The sequence below is a fragment of the Gekko japonicus genome, unplaced genomic scaffold, assembly GCF_001447785.1.
Source record: "Gekko japonicus isolate JY-2015 unplaced genomic scaffold, Gekko_japonicus_V1.1 scaffold1096, whole genome shotgun sequence".
NCBI lineage: Eukaryota > Metazoa > Chordata > Lepidosauria > Squamata > Gekkonidae > Gekko > Gekko japonicus.
The window spans coordinates 540,946-562,486 of record NW_015161985.1 but is presented as its reverse complement, the minus strand read 5'-3'; the positions used below and the strand labels follow the sequence as shown (position 1 = coordinate 562,486).

The window sequence follows — 21,541 nt, the reverse complement described above, 5'->3', positions numbered from 1 at the left end:
AGCCAGGGTTCCCTGAGGGAACAAGTCTGAAAATCTCGACTCTAGAAGGCACCCCTTGGACGTAAGGCTGGAGAAAGCACCTGAGATTACCATAGAGAAGAAGGTGTTCTTTTGGCTAGGGGAAAAGGTGGTTTCTGGTCGTTTTCAGGTATTTGAAAATATATATAAGAACATAAGAGAAGCCAATGTTGGATCAGGCCAGTGGCCCATCCAGTCCAACACTCTGTGTCACACAGTGGCCAGAAATACCAGGTGCCATCAGGAGGTCCAGCAGTGGGGCCAGAACTCCAGAAGCCCCCCCCCCACTGTGCCCCCCCAGACGCCAAGAATACAGAGTATCCCTTGCCCCACCCTGTGAGTTCCTTGTGGCTCATAGCCACTGATGGACCTCTGCTCCATATGCATATCTAATTCCCTCTTGAAGCCGTCCATGCTTGTAGCTGCTGCCACCTCCTGTGGCAGTGAATTCCATGTGTTAATCACTCTCTGGGTGAAGAAGGACTTCCTTTTATGCATTCTAACCCAACTGCTCAGCAATGCCATGGAGTGCCCGCCACGGGTCCTTGTCTTGTGAGAAAGGGAGAAAGGGACTTCTTTCTCGACCTGCTCTATCCCATGCATCATCTTGTAAACCTTGATCATGTCACCCCCCTCCACTGTTGTTCCTCCAAGCTAAAGAGCTCCAAGCGCTTTAACCTTTCCTCATAGGGAAAGTGTTCCAACTCTTTTATCATTCTAGTTGCCCTTTTCTGCACTTTTCCCAATGCTGGAATATCCTTTCTGAGGTGTGGTGACCAGAACCGTACACAATACTCCAAATGAGGTCGCACCATCGATTTATACAGGGGCATTATATATATAAAGACACTTGGTGGAAAATTAGGTTATAATTTCTAGTGAGGCTGCGGCATACAGTTGAGACTCTGACTTACACAGATAAGGTTTTAGGGATGGGAAAAATAATTTCTCCAGCCAGCCCTGGAAAAACCTCTGGTTTTCACGGCCCAGGTACATCCCCACCACCATTTAAGTCAAGGATGGTGCATGCGAAACCACAGCAGAGCGTCAGAGAAAAGAGTTCCGCTCGAAGCAACTGGCTTTTGTTGCTTCTATAGTTTTTTGGGGGGGAAAGAACCCCAAATTGGGGCATTGTGACAAATAAACATTGTCAGAAAGTAGCTACCCACGAAGGAGCCCGCTCGTTGCACCCCTGCACGATCTGCTGTGCCGGCCTCCCCGCCTGCCTCAGAGTCTCCAGTCACTGCTGTTGCAAAGATGCAGGGGGCTTGTTGAGCCCTGGAAGAGTCTGCCAGTTGCATCTCTGCATGAGTCACTAAACTGGCTTAGCCAGCATTTCCGAGGCACGGCCAGGACGCTGACCCATGTAGAAACAAATAGCAGCAGAAGAAGAACAAAAACAAAAAGAAGAAGAAGAAGAGATTGGATTTATACCCCGCCCTTCACTACCCGAAGGTGTCTCAGAGCGGCTTACAAACTCCTTCCCCTTCCCCTCCCCACAACAGACACCCTGTGAGTAGTGTTCCCTCTAAGCTGAGTTAGTGTGAGCTAGCTCACAGTTTGTTAGCCTCCGGCTCACACAATTTTGCCTTCGCTCAGAAAGGACAGCTCCAGAGCAAACTAATTTATGCAGTAGCCAAATCGCCCGCTCACAACTTTATTGCCAGTAGCTCATGAAGTAGAATCTTCGCTCACAAGACTCCACAGCTTAGAGGGAACATTGCCTGTGAGGTAGGTGGGACTGAGAGAGCTCTTGACAGAAACTGCTCTTTTTCAAGGACAGCTCTTATCAGAACTACGGCTTGCCCAAGGTCATCCAGCAGTTGCAAGTGGAGGAGTGGGGAATCAAACCCAGTTCTCCCAGATTAGAGTCCGCACACTTAACCACTACACCAAACTGGCTCATCTATACGGAGGAATGACACGCACAGGAGCCAAACACCAGCCGCACAACTCGTGCTGACTCTACTGCAGCTGAGAAGGAGGAGGAGGAGGAGGAAGAGGAGATTAGATTTATACCCCGCCCTTCACTATCTGAAAGAGTCTCAGAGTGGCTTACAATCCCCTCCCCTTCCCTTCCCCTCCCCACAACAGAAACCCTGTGAGGTAGGTGGGCCTGAGAGCGCTCTTTTGAGAACTGCCCTTGAGAGTACCGCTCTGAAAGAACTTATGATTGGCCCAAGGTCACACCAGCAGCTGCATGTGGAGGAGTGGGAATCAAAGTCGGTTCTTCCAGATTAGAGTCCGCGCTCCTAACCACGACACCAAACTGGCTCTCCAGTTCCTTGCCATCACAAATATATATATAGCATCTTGTGTTTTTTTGATACTACTGTGTTTTTATGATATTACCGTTTTATCGTTTTAATGTTTTTATCGCCAATGGCCTTGTAAGCCGCCCTGAGCCTGCCTCGGCGGGGAGGGCGGTGTATACATCAAATCAATTAAATCAAATCAAAATGATGGCCACGGCTTAGCTTCAGTCACACGGTGCAGAACCTTGTGCCCTGGTGGCAGCTGCTGCCAAAGCGACATTTTAAAAAAATCCGCACCGCCAATCAAACCTCCAATAGCCAATCGGAAGCCTTGTTGGGGGAAACTCCCTGCCTTGCCCCACCCACCTCATAAAAACATTTGGTGGGGGACCCCTGCGCTACACACTGCTAGGGGTTGGAAAGGCGGGACAGCCAGTATCTTAACAATGCCACAGTCTTTAAAAAGTAAGAATAAAAAGGGACATGGTCCTTCGAACCACACCGACGAAGGACTCAAGAGAGAGGATCGGTACTCACACGTATGCGTCTTCTTCATGGCCGAAGGCCCTGCAAAGAACAGGAAAGCAGAGTTTTGGTTTGGTTTTTTAAAGAATAAACATTTTTTATTTTTATTTCAATGTAACAGGAAAGCAGAGTTTTGGTTTGGTTTTTTAAAGAATTAACATTTTTTATTTTTATTTCAATGTAACAGTGTAAAGGTAAAGCTTCCCTTGCTCGAAAGCCAGTCGAATCCGACTCTAGGGATGTGGTGCTCATCTCAGTTTCAAAGCCGAAGAGCCAGTGCTGTCCGAAGACATTTCCGTGGTCATGTGGCCGGCATGACTAAACACCAAGGCGCATGGAACGCTGTTACCTTCCCACTGAAGTGGTACCTATTTATCTACTTGCAATGTCTTGCTTTCGAACTGCTAGGTTGGCAGGAGCTGGAACTAGAGACGGGAGCTCACTCTGTCATGTGGCACACTCGGGTCTCGAACTGCTGAACTACCGACCTTCCACAGCCTGCAGTTCAGCGTCTTAACCACTTGAGCCACAGTCGAATCACCTGAACTATTTGACTTGTATGTCAACATCACAAAACTATCTGCGAGTATCATTTAACAGACTTACTCTCAATGAACTTCAAAAAAAGAAGGGAACCAGAACAAAGAGTTCCTAACATGACAAACAATAAAATCAGGAAAACAATAATAAGAACAGTAAAAAAACCCATAAAACAAGCTCACCATGCATACCGCTACAGACTGATATATAACTTCTGATCTTATTGATAAAACACAAAACCCATATATTTTGGGGGCAGTTTATATAGTTGTATCAGGTTTGAGGATACCTATTCAGAGAAAGTAAGCCGTTTATCCATGAAATTGTTTACTCGTGACGGAGTGTCCATTGTCAGTAATTGTGTCGCTCATTTGTCTGAGACGGCGACGTCCCATACTTTTGATATCCGTTGTTTTAAGGTAGGTATTTTAATCAATTTCCAATTTTGTGCTATTAGGTATTAGAAGAAGAAGAAGAGAAGAGATTGGATTTATACCCCGCCCTTCACTACCCAAAGGAGTCTCAGAGCGGCTTACAAACTCCTTCCCCTTCCCCTCCCCACAACAGACACCCTGTGAGGTAGGTGGTGTTGAGAGAGCTCTGACAGAAACGGCTCTTTTTTCAAGAACAGCTCTTATCAGAACAACGGCTTGCCCAAGGTCATCCAGCAGCTGCAAGTGGAGGAGTGGGGAATCAAACCCGGTTCTCTCAGATTAGAGTCCGCGCACTTAACCACGACACCAAACTCGCTAGTCCTGTGCTACTCCACCAACACCGAGAGGAGCCAACGTCTGCATCCGACAATCACAAGACCAGGGCTCTAGTTGGGGGGGAGCTCTCAGGTACGGAGCTCCGGAAGAGAACCTCTAGGGGGCGGGGCGGTCACGTGGTGAAGCCCCGCCCCCTTCTTTACCCCACCCTCTGCTTCGATCCTCATTCCGTTTGGGAATGAGGATGAAGCAGGAGGGTAAGTAGCCGGGCCTTCTGACACACTTCCGGTGATGTCAGGGGGTGTGGCCTTCTGTCACTTCCGGTGATGTCAGGGGGCGTGGCATATGCAAATAAGTTATGCTAATGAGTTATGCTAATGAGCTCCGGCAGCTCTTTTTCTACAACAAGACCCCTGCACAAGACTATTGGGATAGTGAGTTAATATAGCAGAGACAGCGGGATACTGATGCAGTAAATTAATCCCCCAAGAAGTATACTGCAGAAAAGGTAAACTTGCATTTATTCAAGTAGATAGAACTCACATTTGGGTTGCAGTCGAGAGGAGAGAAAGGAACCTTATCTAAAGAGTACTTTTCCCCACCACCAAAGGCCAGCTCATCCGGCATCACGCGTGTGGGAATATGAGAGCACTGTCTCTACAGCAGAGGCCTACAGAGACATGTCTCTCTACGGAAGGCCAGGTGAAGAGAGAGAGAAAATGTCTCACTGAAAATGTTGAGACAGTGTGTGACTGCAATAAAGAAGGCCAATGCTATGCTGGGGATTATTAGGAAGGGTACTGAAAACAGATCAGCCAATATAATAATGCCCCTATATAAATCAATGGTGCGACCTCATTTGGAATACTGTGTGCAGTTCTGGTCACCACACCTTAAAAAGGATATTATAGCTTTGGAAAAAGTGCAGAAAAGGGCAACTCGAATGATAAAAGGGTTGGAAGACTTTCCCTATGAGGAAAGGTTAAAGCGCTTGGGGCTCTTTAGCTTGGAGAAACGACGACTGAGGGGTGACATGATTGAGGTTTATAAGATTATGCATGGGAAAGAGCAGGTAGAGAAAGAGGTACTTTTCTCCCTTTCTCACAATACAAGAACTCGTGGGCACTCCATGAAATTGCTGAGCGGTCGGGTTAGAACGGATAAAAGGAAGTACTTCTTCACCCAAAGAGTGATTGACGCATGGAATTCACTGCCACAGGAAGTGGTGGTGGCTACAAGCATGGACGGTTTCAAAGGGAATTAGATAGACATATGGAGCAGAGGTCCATTAGTGGCTATTAGCCACAAGGTATAGATAGGGGCTCTGGGGCAAGGGATGCTCTGTCATCTTGGTGTTTGGGGGGGGGGGTCAACAGTGGGAGGGCTTCTAATGTCCTGGCCCCACTGGTGGACCTCCTGAGGGCACCTGGTATTTCTGGCCACTGTGTGACTCAGAGTGTTGGACTGGATGGGCCTTGGCCTGATCCAACATTGGCATCTCTTATGTTCTTATGTTCTTATGAAGAGAGAGGGGCTTTGAGTTGAGGACAGTGATGGGCGGTGTTACTAATTCATTTAATTCGTTTTTCAGATTTATATCCCGCCCTCCCCTGGATGGGCTCAGGGCAGCTTCCGACAATACAATACAATACAATTAAAACAATTTAAAACACAATTTACATGTTAAAATACAATACAGCATCACATAATACGACGAGTAAGAACCAGATGTCTTGGCGGTTAATGATGTTGAATTTAAGTTTTTGCTTGGAGATCCTCAGAATGTAGGACCTCAAAGGACCCAGGCTACTGCTGGAGGAACCCAAGGAGGGGGACGTCTGCTGCCTCGACCAAAGGTCTGGCGGAAGAGCTCCGTCTTCCAGGCTTTGCGTACCTTAAGGACGATGTGTGTTAAGGTGCTTTGGAACTTAGGGGTGTTATGTATTAGGTCTGGAACATTCCAGGACTATCTACCACAGACTGGCTGAGCTTGAAACTCTAGACCAGGGGTGTCGAACTCATTTGTTATGAGGGCCAGATCTGACATAAATGAGACCTTGTTGGGCCGGGCCACGTGTGTCATAAAATGTCATGCCCGGTAGCAGAGATATCAACTTTATAAAGGACACAAACGCAAAGGGGTTATTTTTCACTTAAAATAAAAACAGGCTTAAAACATGAGCACGCTTGCCATATTTTGTTTATTTGACAGTGTCTGATCACTGACACCTCTTGCTCTGAATTATGGCATAAAAATGTGCTGTTGTAATCTTGAGTATGGCTGTTCAGGTGTGTAATCTATAAGCTGCAAACCTACAACGACGCAGCAGCAGCAGCAGAACTGGAAGAAGAAGCAGGAGACAGCCAGTTCCACTGCGGGCCTGATAGAAGACCTCCGGAGGCCTGATCCGGCCCCCGGGCCACATGTTTGACACCCCTGCTCTAGAACAATAGCCCACACCAGGACTTATGGAACTGACCAATGAGAAACGAATGTTATGTAGATAACCTCTTGTTGGGAGCTGGGTGTGTCGGGTGTGGGTTTTGCATGCTATTTAAACAGGGCTATTGCCCTGGAGTTTCAGTCTTGTTCTTGAAATCACTTAATAAAATAGAGCTGTTCACTGCAATGCATCTTGAACCCAGTCTTTAACAGGTGGCTAAGACAGTCACCCTCTCTTTCTCTTCCATGGACCCCAGCGGTGTGGCCGGCAGAGGAGGATTACCATATTGCCGTCTTGGATTGGTTTAAATTTATTGTGTCACTGTTGGTAACCTTAATTAGATGTTAATTGTATTTTAAATGTCTTTTAAGGCTGGAAATCGCCCAGAGCCTGCTTGCAGGGTGGGCAATTCATACGTTTAAACAAACAAACTGCAGGGGTCCGTAGCACAGGCCAGAGCTTGGATCCGAGAACAATGGAAACTTCGGATCCTGGATCCCCCAGCCCCAACCAATAGGCACCTTGGCGGGACATTCAAACCCTCCAATGGGAATGGGGGGTTGCTGGGTGGATATGTATATAGTTGGCCCTGTTGGGCCGTTAGAGTTAGTCTTTGTCTGTGTTAAGTACAAAAAACGTGTGCTACAGCATGTCATCGTCTGAGTCCCCCATGCGGCGAACCCAGTACTTTTCACAAACAAACAAGAGAAAGGAAGCGTCAGAGGGCAGCTCCCTAGTTAAGGCAAAGAGAGGCCTCCCATTGAAGGAGAAAACACCTATACACACTTAGAGTGATGTAGCGCCCCCCAGTGTCCAGGCATACTCACTCCAACAAAAAAGAAGAAGAAAGAAGAAGAAGAAGAAGAAGAAGAAGAAGAAGAAGAAGAAGAAGAAGAAGAAGAAGAAGAAGAAGAAGAAGAAGAAGAAGAAGAAGAGATAGTCAGGCATTTATTACGAAGAAGAAGATAGTCAGGCATTTATGAGTCACGAAGAAGAAGAAGAAGAAGAAGAAGAAGAAGAAGAAGAAGAAGAAGAAGAAGAAGAAGAAGAAGAAGAAGAAGAAGAAGAAGAAGAAGAAGAAGAGACAGTCAGGCATTTATAACGGCAACAAGCCATAGAACACACATGCTTAAATATAACATTCATAACATTCATATAGCTGAATTTAGGACAGTAAAATAAAACTCTATCAAAATACAGTTGAGCGTAATAAAGTAAAAGGAAGAAGGGATTGGATTTATACCCCGCCCTTCACTACCCAAAGGAGTCTCAGAGCGGCTTACAAACTCCTTTCCTTTCCCTTCCCCACAACAGGCACCCAGTAAGGTAGGTGGGTCTGAGAGAGATCTGAGAGAAACGGCTCTTTTTCAAGAACAGCTCTTATCAGAACTATGGCTTGCCCAAGGTCATCCAGCCAGGTGCAAGTGGAGGAGTGGGGAATCAAACCCGGTTCTCCCAGATTAGAGTCCCCGCACTTAACCACTGCACCAAACTGTTAAGATCACCTTAACTTTTGCATGCATGGCAAATTCTTCTGCTTGCCCCGCCCACTCCCACCAGCTATTGGCTGAGCCGCTGTGACATCACAGAGCTTCCTCAACATGAAAGGGGCGGTCACAGAATGCTAACAGTGCAGCGACTCCAAAGGAAGAGAATTGGGGGGAATATAGGATTGCCAACCTCCAGGCGGGGCCTGGAGTTCTGGAATGCCAGTTCATCTTCAGATGACAAAGATCAGTTCTCCAAGAGAAGATGACAGCTTTGGAAGGCGGACTCTGTCTCTGCGGTGCTCTGTTCCCTCCACATACTCTGCCCGGCCCTGGCACTGTCCCAAAACTCCAGGAATATCCCAAGCTGGAGTTGGCAAGCCCACACTATCACAGACTCTCCAACACCAAAGCAGAGAATCCGGTCAGAGGTGCTGCAGTTCAGCCTTTTGGCCACAGGAGGGCATTAAAGCGCAGCATGGGTTTGATACAAAGAGAGGCGAGAAAGCCAAACCATCCGGTTTCGATCAAAATAATTAGAGAAATCAAGAGTTTCCTTAATGGAACGCGACAAGAAAGTTGAGCTGCAGCGCATCCCCTCCTTGGCATGAGAGACGCAAGACCCTGCCCATCCCAAGAACTATGAAACACTTCCAATTATCACGAGTCGTTGGGGAGGGTAAAGCAGAAGAGAGTGTAAGAATGCAAGCGAAGCCATCTTGGATCAGGCAAGTGGCCCCTCCAGTCCAACACTCTGTGGCACACAGTGGCCAAAACCCAGGGTCCACCAGGAGGGCCAGAACTCCAGGAGCCCCCCCCAGTTGCCCTCCAAGCACCAAGAAGACAAGAGCATCCCTTGCACCAGACATAAGAGAAGCCAATGTTGGACCAGGCCAGTGGCCCATCCAGCCCAGCACTCTGGGTCACTCAGTGGCCAAAACCCAGGGTCCACCAGGAGGGCCAGAACTCCAGGAGCCCCCCCCAGTTGCCCTCCAAGCACCAAGAAGACAAGAGCATCCCTTGCACCAGACATAAGAGAAGCCAATGTTGGACCAGGCCAGTGGCCCATCCAGCCCAGCACTCTGGGTCACTCAGTGGCCAAAACCCAGGGTCCACCAGGAGGGCCAGAACTCCAGGAGCCCCCCCCAGTTGCCCTCCAAGCACCAAGAAGACAAGAGCATCCCTTGCACCAGACATAAGAGAAGCCATGTTGGATCAGGTCAATGGCCCCTCCAGTCCAACACTCTGTGGCACACAGTGGCCAAAAATACCAGGTGCCCTCCGGAGGTCCAGCAGTGGGGCCAGGACACTAGAAGCCCCCCCCCACTGTTGCCCCTCCCCCAGTCTCCAAGGATACAGAGCATCACTTGACCCAGACCGAGTGTTCATGTAAGAACATAACAGAAGCCAATGTTGGACCAGGCCAGTGGCCCATCCAGCCCAGCACTCTGGGTCACTCAGTGGCCAAAACCCGGGTGCCAAAACCCCAGAACCGGCAAACCGAGACTTCCCACCTCCAATCTCATCACTGCCTCATCTTCACATGCTGGACACAATTCCAGAAGGTGCAAAATGCCTCTGAGCCCGTGCAAAGTCCTTTCTTTTCTCAGAATGGAGAAGTCGTGCAATTACATTCCCCCCCCCCCCCCCACTCGAATTTCGTAGGGCTGCTACTTGGACAAAGAAATCTCGCAGGGTACTACTAGGCATGTTTACTCAAGAGTCAGTCCTACTTGCTCCCAGGTAAGAGTTCAAGGGATCAAGGATTTTCACAGGCTGTTCAATCCACTGGTAACTTGATTCACTGCAAACAGTAACACTCCCCCCCCCCCGCAAGAAGGACGATTGTTCTGATTTCTTTAAAAAATAAAGCAGACTCTCTTTGCCAGGATGCAGAGAAGCCTTTCGATCTACATATCCATACATTTCTACCCCACCCTGTCTTCAAAGAACTCAGGATGATAGGGCTCTCCCAAACTCCCACTCACAAGGACCCTGAAAGACAGCAATCCTAGCACACACCGCCTCGGAAGAAGTGACTCCTCAAAGGGTTGCAACAGACACCCTCTTACAAACATAAGGAGAAGGCGGAGGAGGAGATTGGATTTGTACCCCACCCTTCACTCGGCATCTCAGAGCAGCTTACGAACGCCTTTCCCTTCCCCTCCATAGAACGGACATCCTGTGAGGTAGGTGGGCCTGAGGGAGCTCTAAGAGCTCTTGAGAGAACAGCTCTGACAGAACTATGGCTTGCCCAAGGTCATCCAGCAGCTGCAAGCGGAGGAGTGGGGAATCAAACCTGGTTCTCCCAGATTAGAGTCCGCACACTTAACCACCACCCCAAACATCAGAAAAGCCCTACTGGATCAGACCAGTGGTCCGTCTAGTCTCACACGGTGGTCAAACCAGTTCCTTTGGAGGGCCCACAACAGGGCAGAAGGCCGAGGCGTTATAAGAACATCAGAAGAAGAGCCCTGCTGGATCAGACCAGTGGTCCGTCTAGTCTCACACGGTGGTCAAACCAGTTCCTTTGGAGGGCCCACAACAGGGCAGAAGGCCGAGGCGTTATAAGAACATCAGAAGAGCCCTGCTGGATCAGACCAGTGGTCCGTCTAGTCTCACACGGTGGTCAAACCAGTTCCTTTGGAGGGCCCACAACAGGGCAGAAGGCCGAGGCGTTATAAGAACATCAGAAGAGCCCTGCTGGATCAGACCAGTGGTCCGTCTAGTCTCACACGGTGGTCAAACCAGTTCCTTTGGAGGGCCCACAACAGGGCAGAAGGCCGAGGCGTTATAAGAACATCAGAAGAGCCCTGCTGGATCAGACCAGTGAGGGTCCATCTAGTCCAGCCTCCTGACTCACCCAGGGGCCAACAAGTCCCTGTGGAAAGCGAACAACAGGGCATGGAGGCCAATGCCTTCATAAGAACATCAGAAGAGCCCTGCTGGATCAGACCACACTCAGAAAGCCGAGAAACGCAGGGGCAATATGCACTGGGGCATTTGGCTCAGTGGGGTTTGGTGGCAGAAAGCGCCATCGGGTCAGGTATGGTGACCCCAGAGGGTCTTCAAGGCAAGAGACGGAGGTGGTTCGCCATTACCTGCCTCTGCGTAGCAACCCTGGACTTCCTTGGTGGTTTCCCATCCAACTACTAAGCAGGGCTGGCCTGGGTGAGTTTCCAAGATAGGGCTATCCTGGGCCATCCAGGTCAGGGCAAAAGACATACAGAACCGTTCTGCCATTTGCCTGCCTCTGCACAGCCACCCTGGACTTTCTTGGTGGTCTCCCATCCAAGTACTAACCACGGCTGACCCTGCTTAGCTTCTGAGATCTGACGATATTGGGCCAGCCTGGGCCATCCAGGTCCCAACAAGAGATGAACAGAGGTGGTTTGCCCGTTGCCTGCCTCTGCGTAGCAACCCTGGACTTCCTTGGTGGTCTCCCATCCAAGTGCTAACCGGGACCGACCTTGCTTAACTTCTGAGATCTGATGAGACCGGGCCATCCTGGGTCATCTAGGTCAAGACAAGAGATGAACAGAGGTGGTTTGCCATTGCCTGCCTCTACGTACCAACCCTGGACTTCCTTGGTGGCCTCCCACACAAATACTAACCGGGGCTTACTTAGCTTCTGAGATCTGATGAGACCGGGCCATCCTGGGTCATCTAGGTCAAGACAAGAGATGAACAGAGGTGGTTTGCCCTTGCCTGCCTCTGCATAGCAACCCTGGGCTTCCTTGGTGGTCTCCCATCCAAATAACTGGGGCCCACCCTGCTTAGCTTCTGAGATCTGATGAGACCGGGCCATCCTGGGTCATCTAGGTCAAGACAAGAGATGAACAGAGGTGGTTTGCCATTGCCTGCCTCTACGTACCAACCCTGGACTTCCTTGGTGGCCTCCCACACAAATACTAACCGGGGCTTACTTAGCTTCTGAGATCTGATGAGACCGGGCCATCCTGGGTCATCTAGGTCAAGACAAGAGATGAACAGAGGTGGTTTGCCATTGCCTGCCTCTACGTACCAACCCTGGACTTCCTTGGTGGCCTCCCACACAAATACTAACCGGGGCTTACTTAGCTTCTGAGATCTGATGAGACCGGGCCATCCTGGGTCATCTAGGTCAAGACAAGAGATGAACAGAGGTGGTTTGCCATTGCCTGCCTCTACGTACCAACCCTGGACTTCCTTGGTGGCCTCCCACACAAATACTAACCGGGGCTTACTTAGCTTCTGAGATCTGATGAGACCGGGCCATCCTGGGTCATCTAGGTCAAGACAAGAGATGAACAGAGGTGGTTTGCCCTTGCCTGCCTCTGCATAGCAACCCTGGGCTTCCTTGGTGGTCTCCCATCCAAATAACTGGGGCCCACCCGGCTTCGCTTCCAAGATCTGATGGTATCGAGCTAACCGGGCCACCCAGGTCAAGACAAGAGATGAACAGGGGCGTCTTGCCGTTGCCTGCCTCTGCGTAGCAACCCTGGGCTTCCTTGGTGGCCTCCCAACCAAACCAGGGCCTACTTAGCTTCTGAGATCTGATGAGACTGGGCTAGCTTGGGCCACCCTGTTCGAGAAGACAAGAGACGTTCAGAGGTGGGTTTGCCGCGGCCTGCCCCTGGGCCGCGACCTTGGCCTTCCTCGGTGGTCTCCCTTCCGCGTCCTAACCCGAGCCGACCCTGCTTAGCCTCCGAGATCTGAACAGATCGGACTAACCTGGGCCTCGGGTCACGGCATCAGCGGGGTTTAGTGCCCGCTAGACGACAGATCAGCCACGGAGTGTTTTCAGGGCGCCGGGAGCCTTATGTCTCGCTGCCTCGTACCCCTTCCCCCAGAAGTCCTGCAGGGAGAGGTTAATGGTGGGGACAGCAAGGAGGAAAGTGCTAAGCCAAGGGAGCCTGGGACCGCCCAGAGCCTTCCTCAGCAAGGCATTTGGCCGGGGAGAGCTAATCGCAAGATCGGCCGGAGCTAAATCAGGCCTAAGCCGCTTTGCCGCGCTTCAACTCCTCGACTTAACTGTTTTATCTCCGGGGCTATTTATAACCGGGGCTGGAGACGCGACCCACCGCGCACGTACGGCCCAAGCTCGGAAGGGGACACAACTCAGGGGACTGGACCAGGAGGGGGCTCAGTCGCTCCGCAGGCCAGCTAGGCTTGCCAACCTACAGGAGGTGGCTGGAGATTCCCCGGGTATACAAACAGTCTCCCAAGAACATCGGAAAAGCCCTGCTGGATCAGAACCGTGGTCCATCCAGTCCAGCATCCCGTCTCGCACAGGGGCCAACCAGTTCCTCTGGAGGGGCAACAACAGGGCAGAGAGGCCGAGGCCTTCCCCTGAGGAGAACCTCAGAAGAGCCCCGCTGGATCAGACCAGGGAGGGTCCCTCTAGTCCAGCATCCTGTCTCACACAGTGGCCAACCAGTTCCTCTGGAGGACCAATAACAGGGCAGAGAGGCCGAGGCCTTCCCCTGAGAAGAACATCAGGAGAGCCCTGCTTCATCAGACCAGTGAAGGTCCATCTAGTCCAGCATCCTGTCTCACACAGTGGCCAACCAGTTCCTCTGGAGGGCCAACAGCAGGGCAGAGAGGCCGAGGCCTTCCCCTGAGAAGAACATCAGAAGAGCCCTGCTGGGTCAGACCAGTGAGGGTCCCTCTAGTCCAGCCTCCTGTCTCACACAGTGGCCAACCAGTTCCTTTGGAGGGCCAACAACAGGGCAGAGAGGCTGAGGCCTTCCCCTGAGAAGAACCTCAGAGGAGCCCTGCTGGGTCAGACCAGTGAAGGTCCATCTAGTCCAGCCTCCTGTCTCACACAGTGGCCTCAACCAGTTCCTCTGGAGGGCCAACAGCAGGGCAGAGAGGCCGAGGCCTTCCCCTGAGAAGAACATCAGAAGAGCCCTGCTGGGTCAGACCAGTGAGGGTCCATCTAGTCCAGCCTCCTGTCTCATACAGTGGCCAACCAGTTCCTCTGGAGGGCCAACAACACGGCAGAGAGGCTGAGGCCTTCCCCTGAGAAGAACCTCAGAGGAGCCCTGCTGGGTCAGACCAGTGAAGGTCCATCTAGTCCAGCCTCCTGTCTCACTCCCCCAGTGGCCAACCAGTTCCTCCAGACGGCCAGCAACAGGGCACGGAGGCCGAGGTGACCACTGAAATCTCATAACACTGCGTATGGGGGAAGGGGGAGTGAAGGGAACCACCAGGGAAGGCTGCTATATCGGTGCCTTTCCCAGCAGCCAAGCTCGGGTTGCCAGCTTCCAGGTGGGGCCTGGAGATCTCCCAGAATCGCAGCCGACCTCCAGACTGCAGAGATCAGTTCCCTTGGAGGAAATGGCTGCTTCGGAGGGCAAACCCTATGGCACTGTACCCCATCGAGGGCCCTCACCTCTCCAAACTGTGCCATCTTCAGGCTCCAACCCCCCAAAATCTTCAGGCAGGGCTATTTTTGGGCAGGAATGTTTGGGCAGGAAGACACAGGAACGGAGTTCCGGCTGGCTCCCGAGTTGGCCACGCCCAGCAGGAACTCATTAGCATAATAGGCCACACCCAACAGCAGGAACTCATTAGGATTGGCTACATTAGGGGTGTGTGGCCTAACATGCAAAGGAGTTCCTGCTACAAAAAAAGGCCCTGGGTTTTGACCACAAAGAAGGTAAACAAAATAAGAAGCAAAAGGTGGGTGTGGCCGGGTGAGCACACTTCTGGTAACATGGGGTGTGGCCTAATATGCTAATGAGCTAATGTCAGGGATGTGGCCTAATACGCTAATGAGTTCCTGCTGTTGGGTGTGGCCTATTATGCTAATGAGTTCCTGCTGGGCTTTTTCTACAAAAAGAGCCGTCTCCAGGAATTTCCCAACACCGAGTTGGCGACTCTAGCTCAGTTCCTAACTCTACCATACCCCCAATAAACTTGAGAGTCCGTGGCTTTCTGCCCCCAATTGGGGTCCACGTGTGAGGCTTTTCCCTGGAGAAGGGGAGGCTTGGGAAAAGCCGCAGCTGGATTTGGGGGGGGGAGCCAAGAAAGTTCAGCCCTGCAACGTGGGAATTGTTAGGGAGAAACAACCTCTGAGCACGCACAGAGTGCTGTTCCCTTACTCTCCCCAGCAAGACATGAAGTTGCCTTGTACTGCATCAGACCCTCAGTCCATCGAAGTCAGCATTGTCTACTCAGACTGGCAGCCGCTCTCCAGGGTCTCAGGCGGAGGTCTTTCCCACCGTCTCCTGCCTGGTTCTTTTAACTGGAGAAGCCGGGGATTGAACCCTGCTGGATTGAACCTGGGACCTTCCGCATGCCAAGCAGGTGCTCTACCACTGAGTCGCAGCCCTTTCCCAGAAAGAAGCAGATGCTCTACCACTGAGCTACAGCCCCTCTCCAGAAAGAGCTCTCCAGGTCTCAGGCCGAGGACTTTCCCATCACCTCCTGCCTGGCCCTTTTTTCACTGGAGATGCCGGGGATTGAACCTGGGACCTCCTGCATGCCAGGCAGAGGCTCTTCCACTGAGCCACAGCCCCTCTTTACAGCTCTCCAGGGTCTCAGGCGGAGGTCTTTCCCATCACCTCCTGCCTGGTCCTGTTTAACTGGAGATGCTGGGGATTTAACCTGCTGCATGCCAAGCAGGAAAGCCCCTAACCCGTTCACATCACCTACAACGTCATCCTTTTTACTGGAGATGCCGGGGATTGATCCTGGGACCTTCTGCATGCCAAGCAGAGGCTTTTGCCACTGAGCCACAGCCCCTCTTTACAGCTCTCCAGGGTCTCAGGCGGAGGTCTTTCCCATCCCCTCCTGCCTGGTCCTTTTAACTGGAGATGCCGGGGATTGAACCTGGGGCCTCCTGCATGCCAAGCAGAGGCTCTTCCACTGAGCCACAGCCCCTCTTTGCAGCTCTCCAGGGTCTCAGGCGGAGGTCTTTCCCATCCCCTCCTGCCTGGTCCTTTTAACTGGAGATGCCGGGGATTGAACCTGGGGCCTCCTGCATGCCAAGCAGAGGCTCTTCCACTGAGCCACAGCCCCTCTTTGCAGCTCTCCAGGGTCTCAGGCGGAGGTCTTTCCCATCCCCTCCTGCCTGGTCCTTTTAACTGGAGATGCCGGGGATTGAACCTGGGGCCTCCTGCATGCCAAGCAGAGGCTCTTCCACTGAGCCACAGCCCCTCTTTGCAGCTCTCCAGGGTCTCAGGCGGAGGTCTTTCCGATCACCTCCTGTCCGGTCCTTTGAACCGGAGATGCCGGGGACTGAACCGTCCCAAGGCAGACGCCAGCCCCAGCACCTCTTGGCCTGAGCTGGCAAACAGCTCATGAGCTGGCATCTAAATTTGGACTTTTATAGGCTTCTGACCCGGCGGGCCAATCCTTGGCTTCTCCTCCCTGCTTCCAGCTCCCTCGGGGATGACGATATGTTTGGGCCTCCGCATAATAACCATCCCGACGGCCTCATCCGGCGCACGTGAGCTTTTCGGCAACGCGGCCCAAGCGGGGTGGGGGGGTGGGGAGCTCCCTGCCCCGAGGAGACGCCAATCTGGATCCCAACAGAGAAAAGATGACCGGGAGGGGTAGGGTTGCCATCTCCGTGTTGGGAAATTCCTGGAGACTTGGGGGGGGGGAGGCTGTGAGGGGCCTCAGCCGGGTGTAAAACTGTAGGGCTCCCCCTCTTCCCAGAGGCCGTTTTCTCTAGGTCCAGAGGAGTGAGCCGCGTGAGTCTGTCACTGCAAAATAGTTAAAAGCCCAGAAGAACCTTTTGGGGGGCCTGCGGTGGCTCAAGTGGTTAAGACGCTGAACTGCAGGCTGTGGAAGGTTGGTAGTTCAGCAGTTCGAGACCCGAGTGTGCCGCATGACGGAGTGAGCTCCCGTCTCTAGTTCTAGCTCCTCCCAACCTAGTCGTTTGAAAGCAAGAAATTGCAAGTAAATAAATAGGTACCGCTTCAGTGGGAAGGTAACAGCGTTCTGTGCGCCTTGGTGTTTAGTCATGCCAGCCACGTGACCACGGAAACGTCTTTGGACAGCGCTGGTTCTTCGGCTTTGAAACGGAGATGAGCACCACAACCCTAGAGTCAGATTCGACTGGCTTTCAAGCAAGGGAACCTTTACCTCTTAGCACCTTTAAGACTAACAAACTTTATTGTAGCATAAGAGCCAGTTTGGTGCAGTGGTTAAGTGTGCGGACTCTAATCTGGGAGAACTGGGTTTGATTCCCCACACCTCCACTTGCACCTGCTGGATGACCTTGGGCAAGCCGTAGTTCTGATAAGAGCTGTCCTTGAAAAAGAGCCGTTTCTGTCAAGAGCTCTCTCGGCCCCACCTACCTCACATCAGGGTGTCTGTTGTGGGGAGGGGGAGGGAAAGGAGTTTGTAAGCCGCTCTGAGACACCTTTGGGTAGTGAAGTATAAATCCAATCTCTTCTCTTCTTCTTAAGAAGCACAGCTCTCTTCGTCAAAGGGCCCTCCGTGCATCTGACGAAGAGAGCTGTGTTTCTCGAACGCTTACGCCACAATAAAGTTTGTTAGTCTTAAAGGTGACTGCGGCCATGAAATTAAAGGACGCCTGCTCCTTGGGAGGAAAGCGATGGCCAACCTAGACAGCATGATAAAAAGTAGAGGCATCGACCTGCCAACAAAAGTCCGTATGGTCAAAGCAATGGTATTCCCAGGAGTAACGTATAACTGCAAGAGTTGGACCATAAGGAAGGCCGAGTGCCGAAGAATAGATGCTTTCGAATTATGGTGCTGGAGAAGACTCTGGAGAGTCCCTTGGACTGCAAGGAGATCACATCAGTCAATCCTCAAAGAAATCAACCCTGACTGTTCCCTGGAAGGCCAGAGAGTGAAGCTGAAAGACTTTGGCCCCCAAATGAGAAGGGAGCCCTCCCTGGAGGAGACCCTGACGCTGGGAAAGACTGAAGGTCGAAGAAGAAGGGGACGGCCAAGGATGAGATGGTCAGACAGTGTTATCGAGGCAACAAACATGAAATTGAGCAGACTCCAGAGCGCGACGGAAGACAGGAGGGCCTGGCGTGACGTGGTCCGTGGGGTCGTGAAGAGTTGGACTCGACTGTGCGACTGAACAACAACAACAACAACAAGTCTTAAAGGTGCCACCGGGCTTTTTACCATTTTCTCCAGGGCAGGTATGTCCGACAGGTAGATCGTGAGCTACCAGTAGATCGCGGATGGGTCAGAGGTAGATCACCAGCCCCACAGTTAAAAAAAGTTATAACTCAATAAAAATAAAAAAAGTCCGCAGTTCTTTCTGGATCGTCGTCTCTCTGTTTTGTTTTTGCTTATTTTGCTTACCAGTAAATGACAGGCGGTGCATTATAAATGGGGGGGGGGCAGAGGAACCCAACTTTAGTGGGTTAAAATCTAATTTGAAACTAATTTGAAACTTTATTTTCATGGTGGCAGATCACCCGCACTTTTGGCTGGAAAAAATAGATCACTACCTGTGAGACTGTAAGCCGCTCTGAGACTCCTTCGGGTAGTGAAGGGCGGGGTATGAAATCCAATCTCTTCTCATCTTAAGAGCATGGACTCTAATCTGGGAGAACTGGGTTTGATTCTCCACTCCTCCAACTGAAGCTGCTGGAGTGACCTTGGGTCAGTCACAAGTTCTCTCGGGAGCAGTTCTCCAAAGAGCTCTCTCAGCCCCACCAACCTCACGGGGTGTCTGTTGTGGGGAGGGGAAGGGAAAGGAGACTGTAAGCCGCTCGGAGACTTCTTCGGGTAGTGAAGGGCGGGGTATGAAATCCAATCTCTTGTCTTCTCTCTCTCCATTTTCTCCAGAGGAACCGATCTCTTTTGCCTGGAGAATATTTGTCATACCGGGAAATCTCCAGGCCCCACCTGGAGCTTGGCAACCCTAGAGCCATACGATTGATTAACCCTCGGGAGCGGGGAGCTAGCGGGAATGCGGAGTCTAAAGTCCTCCCCGTTGCTGGATTTGCAAGAAATCTAGAAGGCCCCCCCCCCCAAAAAAAAGATGTTAGAAATGAGCTTTGGGGGGTGTGGGAAGCTTTAAGCAAAGACCGAGCAGGCCTCTGGCTCCCCTAAAGCGCCCGCATTGTGCATCCCCCCCACTCTTCCCCTACTCCCAGTCTTTCCATGGAAGCCGTTTAAATAAGGAAGTGCGGTTGCTAAGGGACTCCCGCTGCCAAATCCCAGCCAGCCGTCCTCGCCTGAACTCCGCAGTTACATAACTCCGCTCCCTGGCCTTGGCAGGGAGCCAGTCCCCGGCGGGTGGAAGTCCGCCCAGCCGGCAGAGCCAGGGACGGCCTGGAGCGGCTTCCCCTCTCCCGGAGCGCGCAGGCCGAGGGGGAGAAGGAAGAGGAGGGGGCGAACGGCAGGCCCAGGGGGGGCGCAGGGGGGCAAGAGTGTGAAGAGAAAAGAATCCAGTTTTAACACACACACTCACACACGCTCACTCCATGCTCGCCTGGCATGCCCCTTTCCTGAGCTACCGACGCGGCTGACTCAGGCCCAGTTGCCTGCCGGGCGGGCGGGGTGCCCGCTTTTGAGCCAACAGCTTGGCACGGGGAGGCAGCTGATGCTGGGGTGGAGCGTCCCGGCCGGTTTGATCGGCGGGGGGAAACCCGAAAACAGAAGCGCCGAGCCGTGGGTTTGTCACCAGAAGGGGGGGGGGGAACCACACCATGGCCCTCAGCTGCCGCCTCTGGGCAGGTGCCACGGAGCATGTGCAGAGAGCCACTTCCCCAAGAGGGCATTCTGGGGGGGGGGTTTGTCATACATTCAAGGGGCAACCTGCCACAGCCCGTATTGAATTTGGTGCAGTGGTTAAGAGCGCGGACTCTGATCTGGGGGAACCGGGTTTGATGCTCCATGCCTCCAACATGCAGCTGCTGGTGTGACCTTGGGTCAGTCACAAGTGCTCTCAGAGCTGTTCTCTCAAGGGCAGTTCCCTAAAGAGCTCTCTGAGCCCCAGCTACTTCAGAGGTTGTCTGCTGTGGGGAGGGGAAGGGAAAGGAAATTGTAAGCTGCTCTGAGACTCCTTTGGGTAGTGAAGGGTGGGGTATAATCCAATCTCCTCCACCCCCATTTTTCCACGGAGAGCCAGTTTGGTGTAGTGGTTAACAGCACGGACTCCAATCTGGGAGAAGCCGATTTGATTCCCCACTCCTCCACATGCAGCTGCTGGTGTGCCCTTGGGTCAGTCACAAGTTCTCTCAGAGCTGTTCTCTCAAGGGCAGTTCTCGAAAGAGCTCTCTCAGCCCCATCTGCCTCAAACGGTGTCTGTTGTGAAGAGGGGAAGGGAAAGGAGTTTGTAAGCCGCTCTGAGACTCCTTCAGGTAGTGAAGGGCGGGGTATAGAACCGATCTCCTCTTCTTCTTCAACCCCCCCCCCCGAGAAAAAATCTGTGACATGATCTCAAAGGCCAAATGTCTCCCCCCAAGACACCCCCCCTTTTAAAAAAGCAGAGTTAGGGAAGCAGAGATTCCAAGCAGAGAAATGTTGGAGTGCGGAGAAACTGGAATTGGTGCCCAGCCCACCGGAGTTATGACTTTGCGGAGAGGTAGGGTATATTTTTTAAAGAGGGGTAATACCCACAGGCAGGCACCCCCCGGGTCCAGTCTGACAAGATATTGTCCATAAAACAAAACAGACTGGCCCCAGATTCAGTACCAGTAGAAAAATGATCCACACGTAACCCCTTATTAACTTGTGGGACTCCCTGCCACATGAGGAAGCCGCAGCTGCTAAAAATAGACTGCTTTTAAAGGGGAGCTGAGTAAACCAATGCACAATCTATTCATGGGTATATTTAACTAGTTATTCTAGACATGATGGCTAAGTGGAACCTCCAGCTTCAAGGGCAGTGTACCTCTGAATGTTAGTTGCCGGGGAGGAACGTTGGTTTCATATCCACACTGGGATCTGGTGGGGCACTGTTGGAAAGGGGAGGCTGGTCTAGATAGCCGGCCTTGGGTTCAGGGCTGCTCTTACACACACACACACCCCAAAATTGTTCCCCATCTCCAAATTGCGGTCATTTTCACACAAAACCAAGTCCGGTCCTTTGGTCTTTCCTTACAGTTTTTCCCTCCAAGAAGCTCGAGAAAGACATAGACGGTTCTCTCTCTTCCCTCGTTTGATTTTCACAACAACCCTGGGAGGTAGATGGAGCCGAGAGACCGACTGGCCCGTGGTCTCCCACTGAATGTCATGGCCAAGCCGGGATTTGAACCCAGGGCTCCGTCAGCCCTGTCTTGGCCCCATTATACTCTTACTGAGGACCCCGATCCAGACCAATCCCTCGAGACTCCCCAAGGCCAGTATGATCGCTGGGCAGCTCAGTTGTGGAGTTTTCAGACCTATAAAATCCAACGTTTCCCCTCTCCCGGCTTTTCAGGAAAAGCAGACGCAAGATTCGGGAGAAGAACGCCGAGATGTTTCCAATACTGTCTCGGGGACCAAAATCAGAGTTGCGCTGGCGACTCGTACGCAAAATCTGCCACACACGCACATGGATGCACCCCCCCCCCCCGGCTTTGGCCGAAATGCAATCCGGGAAACCATCTCTCCTCTTTCGCAACCGAGGCCTGAGGTAATCCTTTCACGGG

General features: G+C 51.9%; 1 protein-coding gene across 1 annotated transcript in view; it reads right to left on the bottom strand.

Annotated features, from left to right (window-relative positions):
* The window catches only part of LOC107126258 (nuclear receptor ROR-alpha-like), a gene marked incomplete at its 3' end in the record, with an annotated part of 124,691 nt that overhangs the window by 64,600 nt on the left and 38,550 nt on the right, over nucleotides 1-21,541 (bottom strand). Inside the window, exon 2 of the mRNA XM_015429799.1 lies at nucleotides 2,811-2,840. Within this exon, the coding sequence (XP_015285285.1) occupies nucleotides 2,811-2,840 (30 nt within the window). The remainder of the gene's footprint in view (nucleotides 1-2,810; nucleotides 2,841-21,541) is intronic.